We start from the raw sequence: 23,270 nt of genomic DNA, 5'->3' as shown, positions 1-23,270 counted from the left end.
GATGGCTGCTTGTAAGCAATAAATGGGTTTCTCCCACTTTATTTCACCCCTTGGCTGATTTTGGTTTCCAAGGTATTTTGCCCTGGGTTGGGAAATTTCCCCTGCCAGAGTTATACTTGGCAGTATCAGTAGGACTTCTGAACCTGAAATCTGTCTTCATGGGTGCAACCCTGAGGTGGGCTGCCCCTAGAGATGGTGGTGAGATACACAGAGCCACCCCTGTGGATGGGGAGGCCCCAGTGGCTTCAGTGGTGGAGGGTGCAGCTTCACCTAGGAGCCCCCATGTGGGGGGCTTCCAGCTGAGGAGGTCCTAGTGGGGAACTGGTCTAGGGTAAAGAACCTCCAGAAGGGGAGAAGGATGGAGACACCAGAAACTGGAATTAGCCCTCTGTGAGATAGAAGACTGCTTAGAGGCCCTGAGTGGCTGTGTAGCAGCCAGGATTGTGGGATGTCTGTTTATCAAGATAGTGGAAAGGGTTATCAAGGAGAGAGACACACTTTGGTGTCACCTGGAGGAGCTGGGTGATGACCTATGGGATGCCCTTAAGAAAGAGAGACAGTTATTGAGAAGACAGGTCAGGTTCCTGGAAGATACATTAGCAGTGAGGGGGCGGGGGGGAGCAGGAGAATCCACATTGCAAGAGGCCGTGGGGGAGGCGAAGGAAAGACTGGTACCTTCAGCCCTGGAGATGGTAGAGGAGATGTCCAGAGAGGATGAGGGGGTGGGGCTGAGGGCTGATCTGTTGCTGAGGCCACCGCCTGAGGCACCAGATTCTCCCATATTAAAGGCCTGCCAGGTTGTAATTAAGAAAATAAAAACACAACAACCGTGAGTTCCTCGGTGGGAGGAGCTTCCCTCTCTCCAGGTTGTGAAGCACTCCATGCTCTGCTCCTATACCCAGGATGAGCTGGTGGACATGAGCGTCCAGTTTTGGCAGAAGCCATCGGGACCTCTGCCTACATGGCTTTTGCGTCTCTGGGATATGGAAGTGGAAAACATTGTTATGTTGGGTCCTGAAATGAGTAGAATGGCTTCCAAGATGACTTACCCTTCCCTCTGGTAGCAGTTACAAAGTGCCTGTCACACCCCAGGGAATCAGGAACTTCTGAATTGGCTGACATCAGCCATCAGGGCAGTTTGGCCTAATCAGGGTGATTTATCATACTTACCCACTAGCTGGAAAATGTATGCAGAGCTCCAGCAGGTGTTATAGGAGCTGGGCATGAAAAATATCGCCTATAATATGGACCTGTAGGGCCCTGGTAAGGAGTCATTCATCACAGGAATGAGAAATCTGGTGCTCCACACAGCTCCCCCATCTCTCTTTGGGTCCATGGTGACTATTTTGCCCCCCACATAGGGCAACCCATAAATGAGGCTGCTCATACTTTAGCAGATCTGGGGAGGTTGAAACAATAAGAGCCTGGAAAGAAGTATGGGCTACGACTGAAAGGAGAGGTGCAAAGGTCTTGAGGTCTTGAGGACCCAGATGTGGGTTGATTTGATAAAGCCCGGGGTAGTAAAAGGAAAACTTGATGGGCAGCCCAATAGGATCTTGTTAGAACTGTGGCACCAATTAAAGCCAGAAGGGCAGTTCCAGCTGCTGAGGTCCAGGATACGGAAGATGGAGGCAAAGCCCCATGTCTGCCCTGCATCACTACAGGAATTCCTCAAGGATAGTACTCAGGCTCTGCCTGGGCCCTCACACCCAAAGGATGATGACTGGATGTTGCAGTTTGACTGGGGGTGTGGTGATCAAGGTCCCCACCTTGGGGGACATGGTGGGGACGAGAGGCCACATGGAGAATTAGATATTCATTGGTCCCTTGTGAATGGTCCTGGTGCTGGTGGACACAGGAGCTGAATGTTCTTTGATTTATGGCAAACCTGAGTGTTTTCCTGGGACCCCTGCTGTGATAGATGGCTACGGGGGTAAGGTAATTAGAGGGAAGAAAGTCCAAATCCTATTGGAGATGGGGCATTTACCCCCAAAGGAGTATATTGTGTACATTTCTCCCATCCCTGAATATATTTTGGGGGTGGATATCCTGCAGGGCCTGTGATTACAGACCACTGCAGGGGAGTGCCGACTGAGGGTACGTGTGGTAAAGGCAGTTCTGAGGGGACATGCTCAGCACCAATCTGTAATTCTGCCTGTACCTTGGTGGTGACAAATACTAAGCAGTATAAATTGCCTGGGGAGGGAGCACAAGGAAATTGGAGAAACTCTAAAGGAGTTGGAGAAGGTGGGCATCATAAAGCCCACTCATAGTCCTTTTAATTCCCCAGGGTGGACAGTGGAAAAACCAAACGGCTCCTGGCACATGACTGCACATGGGAAGGCCGGCAGTGGATATTTACTGTCCTTCCATAGCAATACCTCACAGTCCCAGCATTTATCATGGACTTGTAGCCCAGGACTTGGCCACATGGAAGAAACCACAAATGGTGTGGCTGTATCACCACAAGGATGATATCATGCTCACGTCTGATTATCTTGCAGATTTAGAAGGGGCAGTTCCTAGGATGCTGCAACATCTACAGGAGAAAGGATGGGCTGTGCACAGCACCAAGGTTCAGGGACCTGGTTTGTCTGTAAAGTTCTTGGGGGTTGTCTGGTCAGGTAAAACTAAAGTTATCCCAGAAGCAGTCTTAGATAAGATCCAGGCTTTCCCTACCCCTGCCGGCCTTCCCACATGAAGGCAAACTGTTCCTGCCTTTCCTGTACCATGTCAATAGAAAAGAAAGCATTAGCAAGGTCCATGACAGAATGATATGTCCCTAGTTCATGACTGAGGGTGTCCATGAGGACTGCTATAGAGGGGACAGCAGCATGCAGAGGGGGTGTGATTTTATTCAATTCCTTGTAATCCACAGTCATATGGATTAGTCAATGCCTACAACTGTGGCATTTTTACAGGAGTTTTGGGGTCTTTTGGGCTACTGGAGAGTGTTTATCCTGTACTTGGCACAAATTCTGAGGCCCATATACTGGTTGGCAGAAAAGAGCATAAAGTGGGACTGGGATGAAACATGTGCATCTGCCTTTACCACTGCTAAGCGAGCAGTCAAGGCTGTGCAGGCCTTGAGTGTAGTGCACTCATCAGGGCCCTGTGAGCTAGATGTCCATGTAACTGAAGATGGTTATGGATGGGGTCTTTGGCCAAGGCTTGAATGGACACACCGACCTGTTGGATTCTAGTCACAACAATGTAAAGGAGCAGAGGTCTGGGATACCTTGATAGAGAAGCAACTGGCTTCTGTGTACCATGCCTTGCTGGCTACAGAGCCCAATACTGGAACAGCTCCAACCGAGGTAATAACCACCTATCCCATCACAGGGTGGGTGCAAGATTGGTAGATTCCTACACTGACCAAATGGGGTGCCTATTTACAGTAGCGTAGTGCCCTCTCTAATAGCCCCGTAAGTGGAGAACTCCAACGCTTACTGGGGCCAGTGATGTATACCAGTGGAAAGCAGGAAGAACTTTCTTCTTGCTTTTGAGCCATTGGTAGCTGAGAGTACTTATCAGGAGGGAAAAGCCCCTGTGCCTGAAGATGCTTGGTATACAGATGGCTGCAGTTGTAGGCAGCCCCTGGAGTGGAGGGCTATAGCTTTCTAACCTAAGATCGACACAATATGGACAGAGGACAGAGAGGGGAAGAGCAGCCAATGGGCTAAGGTGCGGGCAGTATGGCTCGTGGTCACCCAGGAGCCTTTCCCTATAGTTGTCTGCACTGACAGCTGGGCTGTCAGAGCTTGACCCTGTGGCTACTGACATGGTACCAAGCCGACTGGATGGTCACCAGCCCCTTTGGGGGCAAGAGTTGTAGCAAGACCTATGGGCCTCTGGTCAGACTAAGACAGTTATTGTGTATCATATGACAGGCCGTTTGCCTTTGGCATCCCCAGGGAATGATGAAGCAGACACATTGGCCCAGGTGCATTGGCTAGAAGGAAAGCCTGCCTCTGATGTAGCCCAATGATTACATCAGCATTTGCTGCATGCCAGGCAAAAGACAATGTGGGCTCTAGCCCATCAGTGGGGCTTGCCGTTTACCTTTGAAGAAGTCAGAAGAGGCCAGAAGGAGTGTCTTGTGTGCTCTAAGAGGGCCTTACATCAAGTCCCGCAGCAACACAGGACAATAGCAAAGGGGCTGATACCCCTTGTCAGGTGGCAGATAGACTTTATATATATATTGGACCTCTGCCCAATATCAGAAGGATATCAGTATGCCATGACTTGTGTGGACAGTTACTGGCCTGTTGGTTGCTTTTCCTGCACATCGTGCACATCGGCAAACCACCAAAAGGGGCCTAGAGCATCTCTTTGCAGCCTATGGCCGGCCGCAGGTGTTGAGAGTTATCAAGGCACCCACTTTACTGGACATGCATTACAAGAATGGGTGCAGCAATCAGGAATAAAGTGGAAGTTTCATATACCATATAACCCTACTAGGGCAGGCATGATAGAGAGGTATAATGTTTGTTGAAATCTTGCCTGAAGTTGGACACCAATCGTCTAAGGAACTGGTCAGATCCCTTATGGACAGTGCTAAGGTGTTTGAATGAGAAGCCCTGAAAAGGAGCCTTGAGCCCTGTGGATATGCTAATACACATTGCTGCCTCTCCTATACAACTGTGTGTGCAAATCAAAGAGGAGTTATTGAAGACAGGGTACGGCCAGCAGAGCAACATCCTGCTGCCAGCCCCAAATGCATTAAACCCTGGAGACTCTGTTGAGTGGACGTAACCCTGGACATTTTGACACCTAGACCAGCAATGGCTGGCCCTTCTGGCACCTAGGGGAAAAGGCCTGGAAGCTGGCCTCCTGTGTGTTCCTGGAGTAACAGTAGGGTGGCCCCCAAAGATCATGGTAGTGTACCCAAAATGTCCAGGAGAAAAGAGCATCTTACAGAGAAATTTTGTTTTATCTTTATAGGCAGGGCATGTACCTCCCATAGCCCTATATATTGACCCATCTGTAACTCCCACAGGGAGGGAGGTGAAAGTCTGGTGTGCTAGACCAGGATGATACCACATTCCTGCCACTCTCCTATCACAGGACCGCTCTCTTGCATGCATCCTACTTGATGGACAAGATTTGCCTATGCTGGTGTCATTAAAACATGTATCTTATTGCCCTTAAGGCTATTTTCTTCTACAGTCTGTGAGGCCTTGACTGGCCCCCTGGCTGCAGCTGCCGTGTGATGATTGCTCTGAACTCCCTATCTGTTCACCTACTGACCGCCTGTGGAATGGGTGAGCTATGGACTAAATCTGCATAGGACTTTGAACTTCACTGAATCCTCTGTCTTGAGAATCATGATGATTTTATTGCTGTTGTTACTGTATGTTATTAGTCTGGTTACAGTGTTCCAGTTTCCTCACATGGGGGCCATTATGGAAGATGGGGAGTGAGTCGATTGTGAGGTGAGATTTCTGGAGGGGTGGGCTGTGGGTAAAATTACAACATTTCCAGAGTCTCTCACCAGGTCTTAGTGCATCTCCATATCAGTTGGTGTTTCTAAGGGGTGGAGAGAAGTAGTCCGTCTCCATATCAATAAGTAATTACAAGGGGGAGGGAGGGCATATTGGACTGGAGAGATTGGGTGGGGCTCCTTTTTGCAGCTGGGTTGCGAGAGACACGGACAAGCAGAAGTGGATGACTGCTTGTAAGCAGTAAATGGGTTTTTCCTACTTTATTTCTCCCTTTGACTGATTTTGCTTTCAAAGGTATTTTGCCCCGGGCTGGGAAGATGTAATCCCCCACAGAGTTACAGGGTCCCTGAAATATGGCTGTCCCCCTCCCACCCACACCAACATTACAGCAATACCAGAAGTAACTGATGTGCCCTAGTCTGTAGGGTATTAACACAAATCTTTCATGCTCTTGATAGGAGCACCTACATAAGCTCTGCACCCAGTTTGTTAGGGCTGGGTCAGCCAGGCAGATACTGGGATGCTGACATGTCAAGGAATCTCAAACATCAATAAAAATGCAAGGCCATGGAGCAAACATGATGCTCATTAGCTCCTCTTGCTTTGCTAAATTTTTTAGAGTTGGGGTGGAGGTCAGCCTGCCCTCCAGGGAACAAGGGTTGGAATACTTATCATAAGGCATTTCTTTTGCGTAGTAGGGACCTCAGGGCTGAACTGAATTGCTGGAGACAGTGCAGCCTCCCATAGCCCTCCTTCTCGCCCCACCTCACTGTCCAGATTCTCTAATAAAATGCTGAACAAATAATTAGTAAGTGTTGGCTTGGAGTCCACCTACAAACCTTGGCCAGACCTTTTGAATGAAAAGGCAGGGGAGTCACAGGAGTGGAAGCAGCTTGGGCTGGGCTCAGGCCTCCTCAACAATCCCAGCTGGAAGGGGTGGTTCCAGCAAATGCCCTCACCCAATGCCTTCTGCAAAATTACTTTCAGCTGGTATTAGGGCCTTGGGGGACAGCCCAGCGTCACATTTATTAACACTAGGGACATATGAAAATATGAAAATGCACAATGGGAATCCCTGATGGAGCATTTTCTCCCCTAGGTGTGCACTGAGGTGTCTTCAGGCTCTGACCCCAGGTCAAACAGCGGCAGTGGATGACTATTGTCTCCTCTTGACCACACAGGACCCTGCACAAGCTCCCCAGCCCCTTGATAAAATAGGACTCATGACAGTACTTACCCCAGGGAGCAGCTATGAGGGAATCATTCTGAGAACAACTGTATGTTCATACTGGTGTTATAAAGATACTGTTTCAGGATTTGCCTGTAAGTCAGTTGACTCTCCTTTTGGAAAATCATCAATTCACACTATTTTAATAAAAGTATTTAACTAAAGTCTAATTACTAGTTTCAAAATATAAATGGAGTAGGATTTACAGAAATAGCCAGCTACTACTCAGTAGCGCCCTAATATAACTATTCTATCCACTAACTACATGCTTCCATTGGTCATTATAACCCCATCCTAAACCTCTCCCTCTCCCACCAGGCACCAACCCAGCTCTCAGCCTTGTCCTGTGGGCAGTTCTAGTGGCTGCCTCCCAGGAATGGCTGGTCCTCTAGCTTTTCCTCCTGTTGACTGGTCGGATGGGAGCTGCTGGCAGCAAGGACCATGCTCACACCAACAGGCTGACCAAGCTCCAGAACTACAAATGCTGGGCCCATCTGGGGCAGCTGAGAACACGCTCTCCCAGCATCTCCTGTGCTTATACCTTTCTTTCTTTCCAAGGTCAGAGATAGACACAAATACAGAGACAATGTGATTATTATCATATCTACTTATACTGCATCTCGTCCTAAGACAGTTCTCACTCAGCCATAAAAAAAGAGAAAATAGTAACTAAAACTCAAGTTACTAATCTCAAATCCTTGCCCATACTTTAAGAAGTTGTGTTGTAGTGAATTGCCTATTTTCAAGTCCAGTAAGGTTACAACTTATTCTGGCCGACTATTTCTTAAAGAGGAAAGCCTTTTTTTAAAAAAAATCTCTGTATATTTTAAACACATGCAAATGTAATGGAATAGTTTTCAAATGAAATTATATGTAACTATGAAAGCACAGATGGCTATTGGATCTTGAGATCTTGAGGTAGGGTAGAACATTCTAAACATAAGAACAAAAGAAGAACCCATAAATGAGAGGCTTTATAGATCTGACTACATTAAAATGAAAAATTTTCAATGCCTCTCCCCATAAAATACCCTATAAACAAAATTAAAAGGCAGGTAACACCCAACACTGAAAGGTGCAGTGTAAAGAACGTTAGCTTTGATGTCAGACACAGTTTCATCTTATCTGAATTCCAATTTCTGTACTCACTGGCTCTGTGACCTCAGACAGAATGATTAACTTCTCTAAGCTCAGTGACCTGTTTGTAAAATGGGAACAATTGTAATGATGAAAATAGTGACTACCACACAGGGTTATCAGGATAAGGACCTCTTTGACATACAAATCTAAAGCTCTTAGCATAGCACCTGACAAAATGTAAGTTCTCAATAAATGTTATAATCATTAGTAAGGCAAAGTGCTAAAACATGCATAATACACAAAAAGTTAATAACCTTCCTTTTTAATAAGGGTATTTATAAATTAGTAAGAAAAATATTTTAAAAACAATTAAAAAATGAGCTAAAACATGATGGAAAAATCTAGTACAATAAAAAATGTCAAATCACCAGTAAACATATGAAGAACATGCACCCTCACCATAATCAAATACCTGCAACACCCTCCCTGGTGTTAGCCATCCAACCTGTCCTGGGGTCAGGCCCTCCTCTTTTAAACCTTAAACTACCACCAATGATTCTCCAATTTAGAATGTATTAGAATCAACTAGAGGGCAATTTACATACAGATCCCCAGGCTCAATATTCATTGATTCTGACTCAGGAGATCCTCAGTCAGCACAGAGCCCAAACATCAGCATTTTAAACAGATGCTCCCAGGGCTTTTTGATGCAGATGGCCCCTGCATATACTTTGAGAAATTCTACTATGTACCATCAAAAACAAGGGCCTGTTCCAATATCTTCCAGGTTCTGTAATTTCTTTTTCCCCTCTCCCAGAAAACTCCCTTTGAGTTTAGATCTTGAGAACAGAGCCCTGACTAAGAGGTGGGGCTATTTTTGTTCTACTCCTGATGACTCTTCAGTAGTTAAAAACTCAACAAAACAAAAAGGACAGGGGTAACTTTTCCATAGGCCACCATGCCACATTAACTTATTAACTTGCAAAATAATTTTAAAATTAGTCTTCATACCTTTCTGTATTTTTAGATTTGCTATAATGGACACATTAATGATCATACAACAGTTATTCAACCCCTAGTCATTCTCTCACATCATGTATCATCCTGGCTGTAGCATGGGTGGGTGGTAGCCAGTCTGTCCTTCAGTCCCAGGTTGGAGATGTTCATATGTGGTTACACAGCATCCCACACTTTACCCATCAAGGTACTTATGTCATTGTGTGGTTACTTGTTTGTTCTCCATTTAGCATTTGAGGGCAGGAGAGGTATATATCTTGCTTATTTTTATAACCTTAATGCAAAGCCTACAGCCTTCCACATAGTAAGCTGAGAATGAGTAAATTCTTCATTCCTCAGCAGGAAAGAGAAATGGTCACTTTCCCTTTCTGAGCATCCTGTATTCAAACTGGATTATCCTCTGTTCTTTTTGTGTTTCCTCTGATTTATTATTTGAGTGCTAAACAGACAGTAGGTTGAAATATGTTGCTTCTGGGATGATTAGACATGTGGAATTTACCCAAGGCTGTGTATTGCTTCTTCTTGGTAATTAAAGGGTGCCTAATTGAGCTATAGCACCCAAAAGAAGGTAAAAATCACAATGTTGGCATCCATTAGAAAATTACCAGGCCTGCAAAGAAACAGGGAAACATAACCCACAATAAGAAAAAAAAAAATCAGTTGAAACCCACCCAGGAATGGCATAAATGAAGGGATTAGTAGACAAAGACAATAAAAATATTATTTTAACTGCATTCCAAGTGTTCAAAGAGCTAGAGGAGAGATTGAAAATATTAAATAGAAACATAAAAAATATAAAAAACATTCAATTCAAACTTCTTGAAATGAAAATTAGAACATCTGAGATGAAAAATACAGTGAATGGGGCTAAGAGCAGATTAGACATTGCAGAGGAAAGATTAATGAACTTGAAGACACAGCAATAAAAACTAGTCAAAATGAAACACATGGAGAAAAACACTTACAAAGTAGACTGATCATCAGTGAGCTGTGGGGCAATTTCAAATAACCTAATGCATTGCAATTAGAGTACCTAGCTGTCAGGGAGGGCAGAAAAACATTTGAAGAAATAATGGCAGAAAACTTTCCAAAATTTAAAGAAAACTATAAACCTGTATCTCCAACAAGCTCAATAAAATCCATGCACAAGAAACATGCATAAAATGATGCTAAGGCATATCATAATAAACTGCTTAAAACATTCAATAAAGGGAAAATCTTAGAGGCTGCCATAGGAAAAAAAGGCACAATCCATATGGAGGAACAAAGACAAGGATAATAGCAAACTTCTGATTGGAAACAATGCAAGTGAGAAGATTCAAGACTTAAAATAATTTTCAGTAACGAAGGCAAAGACTTTTCAGACATTTTTATGTCTACCTGTATCATGCTTGAGCTAAAATGAACCACCTAGTGTTGGAGAGCCTTCTTTCCTCCTCCCCGTCCTTGCCTTCTAAAGTCCTGCCCATCCATCCTGGCTTGGCCCAAATGCCAACTCCCTCTTAAAGTCTTTCCTAATTGCCCACTGGATTTTATTCTTACTTCTGTTAGGATCCTACTCTCTTTGTGTCATAGTGTTTGAGACTTGTGTCTTCCCTCCCACTAGCCAATAAATTCCTTAGGGGCTCCTTTCTTCTTCTTCCTCATCACCCACAGTGTGCACCCACACTTCCCAGAACAGGCACTTAGCATCTGGTATATTGACTTACATATTACTGGGTTGCTAAAAATTTCTTTTAAACTTTCCAAGATATTTCTAACTGATTTAAAAGTATTTACTCATCAGCAAACACTTGATAAGTTTCTATGCTTATAAAGGTAAGAAAAAATCTCTGTGTATGAAAGTCTTGCAATATAGTTAATTGATTTAATTTGGTTGTTTATAAAAGAACTAAAAAAGAATGTCTGGATTTAATAAGGAATGGATAGGCTCTTGGTTAGATCTTCCCTTTGTCCAAGTAATGAATATTCTCATGCTCAGCATCTCCAGCTGTCACCTTCTCCATGAGGCCTTCCCCACCCACGTGACTTATAATGGCAGCATCCTCTTCCCTTTCCCTAGTCCTCATGGCTGTTTCATTGTTCTCCATAGCAGCTATCAACTTCTAATGTGGTAGATAACTTGTTTATTTACTTTGTTTTTTGTCTGCCCCTTCCCCCAGAACATAAAGTCTAAGAGGATGAAGATTTGCATGTTTTGTTCATACTGTTTCTTGTGTACCCACAGTAGTGCCTGGGACATAGTAGGTGCTCAGTAACTACATGTTGAATGAATGAATGAATCACTAACAGGTAGTGTGGGTCTGTACATCAGTCTGACCAATACCTGACACCATCTTCTATTCATTGTGTAGCATGAATTCTGAGGAAGGACCTAAAAAAAAAAACAAACTCCAGGACCCACCTTCAAAATGCTTAGCATGGCAAGAAACCAGATTCAGAAACTGGCATACAGATTGGCTTAGATTTGCACTTGCTGAGTGTGGATAAACTCATCAGGGAAGAGGTGTTCATCAAATACCTCACCAGAGTCATAGCAAAGAACAGTGAAATGTATTTAAGAGACAAGGTGACTAAAGGTGACAAATTAGACCAAAACTGTACACAGACAAAGTTTCATTTATGCGATAGACATAAATAAGTGCAAAGTGAGTTAGGGGAGGAAGAGATAAGTGTTTTGAAGTGAGCTGAGAATCACTTGTCTCCCTCAGGCCTCTAATGAAAAACTTCAGAGTTTTCTGAAGCTGGAGTGCTGCTGGAATAATCTTTCCCTGACTGTTAACTATAATATTTTGTGTTCACATTGTTCCCTTCAACAAGCATCTTCAGATAACCTCTGATTTTTATCTAAGCATTTTTATCCTCGCCTAGTAGGCAGAAAAGCGTACATAAACCATAGTTCAATAACTTGTCTGATATTGGGGGAATGGACAAAGAATTAAGCTATTATCCCAAAACACTGCCTGTGGCATTGTTTGTACATAGCAAAAACATTTGTGAAGATATTTTTGTCAACCCACTGCCTGCTCAGCCCCTCCTCCCTCAGTGCAGGGAGCTGCTACCAGGGGTCACTCCAGGAAACATTTGGAGGAGGTCCTGAAGGGTGAGATGCTCATCCACAAAACAATGTGGACGCTACTGGCATTGGAACACTGGCTGGATGGGACCATCGTTCTGATTTAGTCAATGAAAGAATCAATGCATGAGTTCATGTCGGACATGAGTAAGAATATTTGCAAGTTATGCTTAGTATATAATTAAGTTCCCCAAATTGACATTCAAAATACATTCTCTCCTTTTGGACCCACTAATCACTACCTGGGAAACAGCACTGACTTTAGAGGTCTGTGTGTTTCCCAGGCATCCAAGAGTGCAAACTTCAGAGTCATCCTAGAATCTGCCCTTTTTCTAGCAAGTTCTGTTGATTGAACCTGGACTGTTTTTTGCAAGGCCTTAAAATTCGATGAAGCACAGAAAGGAAACATTTAAGAAATACTGAAGTATCAGTAATAACAAGCAAACACACACTGAGTTCTAGGCACCATGCTAAGGACTTCCCATGGATTATTGAACTGCATCCTTACGGTAACACCTGTGGTACATACTGCCATCATCGTCTTCTACAGATGAGGGAACTGAGGCATGGAACAACAGAGAATGGGGAACCTGTCAGAGTTCACACAGCTACTAGGAGAGCCAGAAGTAATGTTGTTATGTGTCTAGGGCTCTTTATAAAGGTTTTGGGGTCTGCCTTTTACTTTTTAGGCTTGTAAAGACCTCTCTTATGCAGAAGACATTTCTTCTTAGAAGCAGGATATTCTCCGTTCCTTAAATACTCTTTCATTCCTCAGTTTTACTTCTCTCATTTATTCCTCTCTTTCCATCTCATGTTCAGTCTCAAGACAAATTCAGCATCCTCACTTCTGAACTAAGCCACTGCAGCATTTCCGAATTCTGTCTATGAAGCCACCATCCTTCAGTGTGGGCCAGATGGCTTTTTCTTTCTTATATCTAATTTGTTACCAAGTTTGATTCATTTTTCTCTCTTGATATTTCTAAGATACATATTTTCTTTCCATTTCTGATGCCACCGCCTTAGCCAGACATGAATCGTTTCTTGTGTGGACGAAAGCAATACTGTAACTTCCTAGCTTTCATGTGGTCTCCCCTCTATCTGGTCCTTCCTGCATTGCACCACCAGACCAGTCCTATAAAGCCACTTTCTTTGTGATTCCCTCCAGTAAAGAACCTCTAATGCTCCCAATTGCCCATCAGATTTATTCTCAGCTTCTCAGAAGTAGAAATTCGAGGTTGTCTCTCATCTGGCCAACCTCAGATCCCTTCTCTGCAGCCCAAACTCCCCAGTGCGAGAAAACTTCTTCTCTTCCAGCTTTGTACCGTTTTCATTTCAGTCCCTAGACCTTGGCTCAAGTTATTATGTGCACTTGCCTCCCCAAATCTCAGCAACCCTAAGTTGCCCATTTCAAGTCCTGTCTCCTCCATGAAACCTTACTTCCTCTCTCTAGTGAGGACTGATCGTCTCTCTTGGCTGCACCCGTGCTTATCACACAGCTCACTTTAAAGGTCTTTGTGTTCACAGGGATTGATTCCAAGACCCTCAAGTGCTGCCTATGAGGGGACAGCATTTTCCATCTTTGAGGGAAAAGGATTCCAGACTCCAATACTCACCCACTAAATTGCTGAAAAACGAGGGAATTATTTTACAGTTGCCAGCTCATCATTTTGGCTTGAGGACAGTTATCCATAATGCATTCCCAAGTACTTCCTAGTTTTTACATACAGTCCAGGCAGGGTCTCCCAAATTCCCAGCACCTTGGTGAGTACAAGAAACCTATTTCTGAGTAGCAAGTGAAGGGGTTACTCTATTACATTTAGAACAAACTTCACAAATTGCATTTTAAATGATCTTTTGTTAGCCTTGTTTTAACTCTACCTTTCAATAAAGAAAATTGTGTCTTGAGTTTTAAACTAGAAGAAAATTGTATATACTTAAAACATAGAGCTGTTAAAACCCAAAGTGTTACATAAAAGCAACTGATGGGCTGAAAAATGCTCCCTTTGTAGCAGAATCACAGGCTAAAAGCTTCAGCTTGTTTCACACAACCTGACCTTTAGTCTGTAGATAAAATGCATGTAAATTAAGCTTGAATGTCAACTAGATTTGGGCAAGGATTTCTGTTTTGGGAGGGAGGGAGGGGAGTCTGAGGAATGTAGAGAAAAAAAGAGTATCTTTTTTTTACTCCCAGATAAGTGTTTTATCAGATCTAAAAACTGTCCTGATAGTTTCTACATAGCTAACCATATCCTGGAGAACATGAGACCCTAAGAAGTAAATTGTTCTCCTTTCTTAAAAGTTGTTTTTGCTTTACCTTCCACTCACATTTTGTCAATTTCTCAAATGAAAGCATCCACAACTTTTTTTCTGGATTACCACCAACAGGAGTCAACAGAAGTTAACAACAGCGGAGCCAGTCAGGAAGGGGGTAAAGACGGCTCCCTCTTCGTGGGTGTCAGACCTTGTCGTCTCGGTGGCCACACAGAAGGGGTGTGAACCCAGGATATCCTGAACCATCAAAGAAGCCCAGTTGCCCTATCAAGACTAACTCTGTTTTGTTCTCAGTGACACGGTGGATTAGGTCGGTGTGATGCCCATCTAGACTTTAAGGGGTCACATTTTATCCTGAAGCAGCAGCTGATAGAAGGACATTATCAATAGACCATCTGGCATTCTGAAGGACTTAGAGGTAAAGAGTAAACCTAGAAACAAGATGCTGAGAGCATGGAGCAAAAAGGACTAAAGATAAAGTCATGCTGGTTAGTCTTAATAAAAGCAACAATGAAAACACTTACTGGGAACCTGAGTATACCAGGCACTGCATTTCACTTCCATCATTTCCCTCCTAACAACCCTATGAGGTGCACACTGTTCTCTCCATCTTGCCGGTGAGGAAACTGAGGCTTGGGGAAGTTAAAAACCTTGCCCAAGGTCACTCAGCTACCAAGCTGTGGGTCCAGCATGTGAACCTGCCTGACTCCCAGGCCCATACTGCTTACCAGCACAGCACACCTCAAGGAGGCAGCAGGGAGACAGAATTTGGCTGGGGATCTGACAGTCAAGAAGGAATGCCAGGTTGTTCAAGTGAAGGGCAGGCACGCCCTAGCTGAGGGAGGCAGCAGCATCTTGTGGAGCCACAGGAGATGCTGAGAGAGAGGCGCTGGGCAGGATGAACAACAGCCCCTTGGCACTGGACCCATGGTCTGAGAAGTTGTTCTGGAATCACCCAGAAAGGGCCCTCTGCCTCAGGGTCTCAGCTGAGTGGCCTAGTGGGTGGTGCCCCTAAACGATGGGCTGGGCTGGTGGATTCTGCCAGCTCCCCAGAGCACGGTGGCACTTTTCTGGGGAGATACATGGCTTTGAATTCTAAATCCATTTCACCCCTGGCATAGTGGTGGTGAAGGCTGAAGGAAAGGCAGGAAACAGCAGATAAAGATGAGAGTGGACAATTTACCAGCCCCTAGAAGGTCCATCCTGCTCAGGTTGTAAATACCAGCTAGCCTGCTACTGTGGCCCTCCCCTCTGCTGCCTTGACCAGGAAGAGACTAGGGGCTGTTTAATAACTCCAGGATCTGGAAACAGGTCCAAGTGGTTTACCTGTATAAACAAGATAATGTATAAATTCATGTGGTCAACACAACCGTTCTCGTGGGTCCCGGTGCTCAGTCTTGACCCACCTGTTTCTTACATCTGTCCCTAGATAATCATGACAACTATATGTCCACATTGAATGTTTTGGGTGTGCTTTTTTGCATGTGTGCAAATATGTATTGATAAAGAAAGTGTCTAAAGGTTGTAGCTAAAGGGCCAGCTCTCTCCTGTCTTCCTTAACGTACCATCATGATGTGATACACAAATCAGGATGATGGGTGTGTTCACAATACCAAGAGCAGACACAGTCTTGGCAGAGCTGTAGCTTCCTTCAAGTTGGCTCCTACCCTTAACTCCCACCTGGAGACAGCTTCTGACATGCAAACCAACCACAGTGTAAGGTGTGCCATTCCAGGCGCTCATGTGCACATGGTGTCATGAGGAAGGCACAGAAACCCACCTCTCAGGCTCTGCGTGTGGGCCAACACGGGGCTGTCCTTTTTTGTTCAGTTGTATCAAGCCTCTCATCTCTCATCATGGCCCACTCCAGGCTGCAGGACCTAGAGGGGTATCAGTCTCTCCCCTTCAGCTGAAGAGAACAGATGGGGTGTGAAACAAGGCATAGATATGGGGTTAATGACTGCTTAAAGATGTCCCGACACTAACTACTCTTAACTTGGGAAGCTAGCCTAGAAGGAGCAAGGCTTGGTGGCCGACTCAGCCTGGCAGCCTTCCCTAGGGTAGAACCACACTTTCCGGTCAGCTCTGTCCTGGAGTCTGTCTCTTTGCAGGAAGTCTTAAAACCTAGGGTGAACCCCACGCTAAAACAACCCTGATTTAGTAGCCTGGGTTTTCCAAAGGAACAGCCCCTAGTGCCTCTCTGCTCCAGTAGAGCCTAAGTCTGAATGAAATATTGATTTTGTAAAGAACAAGAAGAAAATGTTTTAGGCTTCATGGGCCATATGGTCTGTGTTACAATTACTCAAATATGCTGCTGCCATGTGAAAATAGCCCCAGACAATGTGTAAACAAGTGGGCATGGTTGTATTCCAACAAAACTTTATTTGTGGTTACTGAAATTTGAATTTCATATAATGTTCTTGTGTTATGAAATATTCTTCTTTTGATTTTTTTCCCTAACCACTTACAAATGTAAAAATCATTCTTACTTCATGGGCTGTACAAAAAACAAGTAGTAAGATTGATTTGGCCATTGGCTATAGTTTGTTGATCCCTGGTCTAAATCCTCAGCTTTTATACTGTCTGGAAGTGACCCAGTAAAAGGGTAGAAAAGAGAGGTAATCCCGGCACAGCCAGTTTAGTGCCTTCAAGGAAATACAGCATCCATGCAAACAGGATCTGCAACTACAGGTAATACAGTTTTTCCTGTATAAACAAGATAATGTATAAATCCATATATATTGACCTCATAGCAGTCATCAGGAAAAGCTCTGTTACAATAATGCATTACTGCTTAACATAGCTGGAATCTCTTCCTTGAGAACTAATAACCTCAGAATTGGAGCACACACTTCTGAAAAGTCACAGTGATGGGAGATCTCCATCTGCCAAAGGCAGAGTTGATGTTCAGAAACAGCCAAAAAAACAAAACATAATGAAACCCAACCCAAACCAAATGCAGAAAACCATCTCCACTCAACCAAAAATAACAATAACAATGGCGCAGTTACTATTATCCTTTCAGAATCAGGCTGGGAAATAAGTGGGGAGGAGGGGCTGGGGGCGCCTACATAAAGCCATTTTTGTTCAAAGCCATTCATAATTCTAAGATGAGACTGCTGTAACCTAAGCTTGGAAGTCCTACCATGGCCTCTGACATGGGAGCATTGTTTGGCCAACACCCTGTCAGACAATTTAAAAAATTTTTTTAAATTTTTGTTAATATTTAAAATCCAAGAGATATTATTTATATAAAAGTTTTTATTTTTTTACTTCTCTTTGCAAAATCAAAGATCAGGCTCACTGGGCTCCTGCTCTTGTACAGTAGCATTGGCAAGAGCCTCCCCTTTAGAAAGAGCACATGAATCTCAGTCCCTACCACGCCCTATTGCCTTCCAGCTTGGTGCCAGCTGCCATGTAGCCTTGTGCTTATGGCCTTTTCACTCACAATAAGAGTAACACAATTACATGGTTCGAAAGTCAAAATAATGTACAAAGCTATACAGTGAAAGGCTCCACCCTACCTTATCCCCACCCTCCCTAAGTATTGTTAATTTCTTCACATATTTTTCCCTTTTTTCCTTACACACAGTAATACAATATATATATTTTTTCTTGCTTTCTTCACTTAAAAGATATTAATTGATCCAATAGTAGTATACAGAGAATTTCCTCATTCTTGTTTCACAGCTGCCTTGTATCCCAGTGGGTGGATAGGTCAGTTTATTTAGTTCTGTATTGACGGACACAGGTTGTTAGTCTTCCACTTTTACAAACATTCTGGGTTGAACGATGTACATGTCATTTCATAGGTGATTAAGTCGGTTGTGCAGGATAAATTCCCACAACTGAAACTGCTGGGCCAGAGGATAAATATGCTCTTGACCTTTTTAGGTATTACCAAATTGCCTTCTCTAAGGTTGTGCCATCTTGCACTCCAAACAGCAGTTCAAGAGCATGTATTTCCCTTCAGCTTCCCCAACAGAATGTATTATCAAATGTTTTACTTTTGTCATTCTGACAGGTAAAAATTCTGTTTCAACGTGGCTGTGATTTGCAAGAAATCTTTCCCCACATGTTTGAGACACCTATGTTTCTTTTCTTGGTCTATTCCATTGTCCTACTGGATTCCTCTTTCTGCTGCTGATTTTCATATTAAATTCTTGATTTTTTTTTTCCTGTCAGTTTCTAGGAATGCTATGTATATATTCAGAAGATAAGCTGTGTATCTATGACCTGATACATAGCTGCAAATTCTTTTCCAGTCTGTCATTTATCTTTTATCTTTGTTTATGGTATGTGCATGCGTGCGTGTGTCCTGGTTATTGTTTGCCACGCAGCCATCTTTTTTGGTTTTGTTGTGTTTATTAAGTGTAGCTTTATTTATTTATTTATTTATTTATTTATTTATTTATTTATTTATTTATTTATTTATTTATTCATTCATTCATTCATTCATTCATTTGCTGTTTGCTTCTAGCTTTTGAGTTACAGTTTGAAAGAAAAATCTCTCCCATTCTAAGATTAAAACTGATTTTACCCATATTGTCTCCTAGTAATTTTAGTTTCTTACATCACATTCTTAAAAAATGTAAATCTTTGATCCACTCAGAGCTCGTCAAGGCACACATTGTGTGAAGTACAAACTTTTTCCTGCTTAGGTGCTTGAACCCAGATTTTGGGCAGGATGATGAAGCTACCAGAACATCGATAAAGGTGAGACCTGAAGAATGGGATGGGAGAGCAGCTGATGAAGGAGAAGTGGGGCGGGGATGGCGGCGGAGACTAAAACAAAGCAGCATCTTCTGTAGGAGTTGCTGGCAGATGGGTTCCCGTTACTGGTCTAGCTCAGTAGTACCCAGGGCCCCTTTTATTACTTTTCTTTGAAGTACCCACTTTCATTTAAAGATTTAATGTGTTCAGCCAGTACCAAACTAAATGTGCTTCAGTAATAATTAGTTATGTTGCCCTTTTAACAAACTCATTTACAGCTGCCAATCAGTTTCTGGTCAGAATGTGCTAACCAGAATTACCATGCTGAGCTGGTGTACTCTGAGCCAAAAACACAGAACTTGGAAGGATCAGTTAGTTTGAGGGGGCTCATCTTGGATAAATGAGCCATTTTCAAAGGCTTTCTGAAATGCTGACATTGGTTTGAATACAGCTTATTTCTTTGTTCCTAGATGTCTAAGGAAGTGGGACCTCAGTGGGGGACCCCTGATCTCACCCTCATTCAAGACCTATTAGTGCTCTATGAAAGGGCATGGGAAAGTGCAGACATCCCCCACAGAAACGTGCACAGCAACCTCCATGATATATACTTCATAGTTCTCTTACTAACTTTTCTCCTAGAGATGCCTTGTGACAGGTCCTTTAAAAAATTGTTCCCTCAGGTACATAATTCCCTGAGAAAAACATAGTAAAGATGAGAAAAGATTGCAAAGGTGAATGGTAAGAATAATTCTACAATAAAGTAAAAGGGCTTTTCAGTAGTAAAACTGGTTTCTCTGCCTGGAGCAGAGGCCTCATGAGGAACCAGTAAGAGTGAGATGCTTATCACAGCTCCCCATCATCAGGAAGCCATGCCAAGATCCTTTCTGTGGGTAAGTGGGCACCCACCCCCAGGCTGCACCCCAATAATTAATTCAGAACCTCTGGGGGTGAGACCTAGGTATCAGTCATGTGTAAAACTCCTCATATGGTTTCAAGATGCAGTCACTGCCCTAGAACTACTTCAAGTGTGGTCCTCAGACCAGCAGCTTTGGTATCAGTGGGTGCTTCTTAGAAATGCAGAATCTCAGGCCCCACCTTAGACCTTCTGAATCAGAATCTGCATTTTAACAAGATCCCCAAGATATTCATGTGCACATGAAAGTTAGAGAAGCAGTGGTCGAGAGAAGCATTTCTCAAAGTGGAGGACCATCTGCATCAAACTCACCAAGAGGATGGAAGGGTTGGGGGATGGGGCTGTGGGGAAAATGGACATTCCTATGGCCAGGATCCTCACCTGACCCTAAACTACTTGATGATACAATTGGCCTACTGCTAGGCTACTGCTTCCACACCCATAGGCAAGAAGCTATTATTGACCGTATTGCAGAGGCAGAGACAGAGGAGGATTACGGACCTGCAGATGGCTGGATGTAGACGTGATTCTAGTGCTTGACCTACCTCCAGGAGAATAAAGCTGGGTATAAACCCTTTTATCCCAGGAATGTTCATTCCATTGTCATTTTTTGGTCTCACTGAATTCACAGTGAGTTTACCCAAGGCTGAAACCCTCAGACAAGACAAGGGGTCAGGGGACTTCTTAAGAAAACAAATTCTGGAGATTATAAATCTGAGGGCAGGGCCCTGGAATCTGCATTTTTAGGGTGTTCCCAGGTGATCCCTAAGCTTACTGTTTGAGAACTACTCCCAAGAGGAAAGCCAGAATCTGGCAGTTGCTTTTTTCCAGCCTGTAAGGAAATTCCTTCAATGACTCTAAAAGGTCAAAGCACACCCACTGCAAATTGGGGATGAGTTGGTGATAATCTGCAAATGCCTCTCAACCCTAACAAATGTGGTGTTTCTGGTCTTTGAACTGTAGCAGAGTGGGTGGTGATAGTTAAACCTAGCTTTTAGATTGACACAATAATGGGTCTCTTCCCTCTCTTGTGTTAGTGACTGAACAGGCTGCAGTTTGGATACATAAGCTTCTACCTAAAAAGCAGGATTAAAAATATAAAATGTTGATGCTCAAATGTACCCTTCTTGGAGGGTTTCAAAAAAGCCTCAAAATGCAGAGTAGAGAGCCCAGTGAGAGAGCTAATTTCCCTCAGGAAATTTCTTCATTTCACAGAGGTCTTTGAAATTTTTGCTTGGGCCCAGATTTTTAAATGATAACATGGGTAAAAAATGATGCCAGGTGTAGAAAAACTGATCTCTCTTAAAAGATGTGTTTGCAGTGTGTAGTACTTCCACATAGTTTAAAAAAGCATTTCGGCTCATGAAAGATATTTTAAAAGCTTCTATAAGAGAAGCTTTAAGTGGATTTATCTTCAAAACACCGAGGATTCTGAAGTATGGCTCACACTTGACTTGAAGCGACAGAACTGAAATCTTTGTCATTATAAAGTGAAATCAGATCGTTGTGGTTGTAATAGATAATGGAATGGGGAACTGCAATGTGATCTAAATGTAATGGTTAGATAATTATTGAGTTAAAAATCAGCAAAAGCAAAGAAACTTAAAACTGGAAAAGAGATTTTTGAGGATTTGCTTTAAAGATTATCTTTAGGGCAGTGTTTCTCAAATATTTTGGGGCGAATGCAATTGAGTCCTTCCGAAAATCTAATGAAAGGCTATGGATTCTCCCCAGCTGCACACGTTCCCCTGAGTGCGCATACTGGCAATTTCTGGCTTTCCATAGACTCCGTGGAGCCGCTATTTAGAAACTCAGTTTTGACACTGAATTTTAAGAAAATTGCTGTATATTAACGTCTCCTGTTTGGAACCACTTTAGGTCCAGGAACAACTTTCTCAGCATCAAGGTCCCAGGAGGCCGTAAAATTAGGGCTGATTGTTTTCACTTAAACCAAGACAATTAACTCAGCAATCTCATGGGGATAGGTGAAGGCGTGGTGAAAAGCAGGACTGCTGGATTTTGCCAGGAAAAGAATCCCATTATTGAAAAAGCCTGCGCTCTTTCAGAAATACCTTTCAGGGCTCTCAGAGGGCCCCAGTGAGGTGCACAGGTGATGCCCAGTGTCCGCTGCAGCTCCCTTCACACCAGAAAGGGACAACTTTTGTCCAAAGTTGGGAAGGAAAGTAGGCTCTTTAAAACATGGCCAATGCCCCACATTTACCCTCAGACTCAATGACGTAAGAGGTGAAAGGCTTACCCAGTCACCCCCACCCCACTTCATAGATAAGGAAACTGACCCCAGAGGGCTAAAGTGCTTGCCACGGTGACATCCCCCGGCGGGCTTACACCCAGGGTCTTCTCCCCCCAGCACCTCGCCATCTGGCCAGGGAAGGAGAGGGCTCTCTTTCCACACTGCCCGCCGCCCACCCCGGCGGGGGCGCTACGGGGAGCCGAGCCGCCGCCTACCGGCACCATGGAGTAGGTCATCATCATCATCATGTCGTGGCTCTCGGCGCGGATGTGCGGCGCGGCCTCCCCGGCGTGGCTGCGCTTGTTGCGCGCGGCGCTCACGGGGTCCGGGACTGGGGCGAGCGCCCCGCGGGGCGCGCGATTCAGCTCGGCCAGGAAGGAGCGCAGGGCGCCGTCCTCGCGCTGCTCGCGGCCCAGCTGATCCTCCAGCGCCCGCAGCGCCGCGCTCAGCCCGCGCCACTGGCACAGCACGAACACGGTGGCCGCAGCATTGAGCGCCGAGAGCAGCGCCACGGCCGCCAGGGCGCCACGCAGTGCCCAGCCCGCACCCCCGCGGCTTCTCTCCACGCCTCGGGCCATGCTCTGCTCTCCTCGAGCTCCAGGGTTCGGCATCCCCCGCCCGGGCAGCCTTTATACACCACGGGCCGGCTGTGGGCTGGTGGCAGCGCCGTGAGTCACGCCGCCCTTTGGCCTGGCTGGCGGGGTGCGTTGGGGACAGTAGTACCGGTGGCGCCCGAGCAGCCCGGTGGGACAGGCCGGCAGAGAGAAGAGGAGCCGGTGGAGACAGACTGTGGAGGGGGGGCGCGCAGGGCTCCCGCTCCCGCTGCCGGGCCAAGCAAACCAGCCCAACCGCCTTTCCCTTTCCTTCCCCGCTGCCCTGCCCATGGGCATTGCCCTGGCCCAGACAGGCAGAGCGAGGGCCAGACTGAGGGGGAGAGCAGGAATTCTTCTGGCCTGAGAAGTGGCTGGATTCCACCTCCTCCTCCGCCCATGCCGATCTCCCTGGAGAAGGATCAGCAGGCTCAGATACCAAGGCAGCGCCCACTGCCCTGGGAGGTCTGCTGCTGGGCCAGGGCTTCTCCTTCCCGTAGTCACAGGGCCCCGTGTGGCCGCCAAAGACCCCACCAGGCTTTCCAAGGAGCAGGATGGATACACAGGGAGACAATGGCTTTGGATGGTTAAAAAGTCCACCCATCAGAACCAGAAAAGCCTATCCCTGCCTGGCAAGCAGGAGTCATTAGGGAAGGGAGATTTGTGACAGGATGTGACAGGTGGAGA

The 23,270-nt window shown here is 44.7% G+C and overlaps 1 protein-coding gene across 1 annotated transcript in view; it reads right to left on the bottom strand.

The window, feature by feature from the left end:
- Positions 1-22,741, bottom strand: part of GLDN (gliomedin) — an 81,430-nt gene extending 58,689 nt beyond the window's left edge. Inside the window, exon 1 of the mRNA XM_073211854.1 lies at positions 22,209-22,741. Within this exon, the coding sequence (XP_073067955.1) occupies positions 22,209-22,604 (396 nt within the window). The 5' untranslated portion in view covers positions 22,605-22,741. The remainder of the gene's footprint in view (positions 1-22,208) is intronic.
- Positions 22,742-23,270: the final 529 nt, after the last annotated feature.

The sequence above is a fragment of the Manis javanica genome, chromosome 8 (genome assembly GCF_040802235.1).
Source record: "Manis javanica isolate MJ-LG chromosome 8, MJ_LKY, whole genome shotgun sequence".
NCBI classification, from domain to species: Eukaryota; Metazoa; Chordata; class Mammalia; order Pholidota; family Manidae; genus Manis; species Manis javanica.
This window is presented reverse-complemented; position numbering and strand designations above follow the sequence as displayed.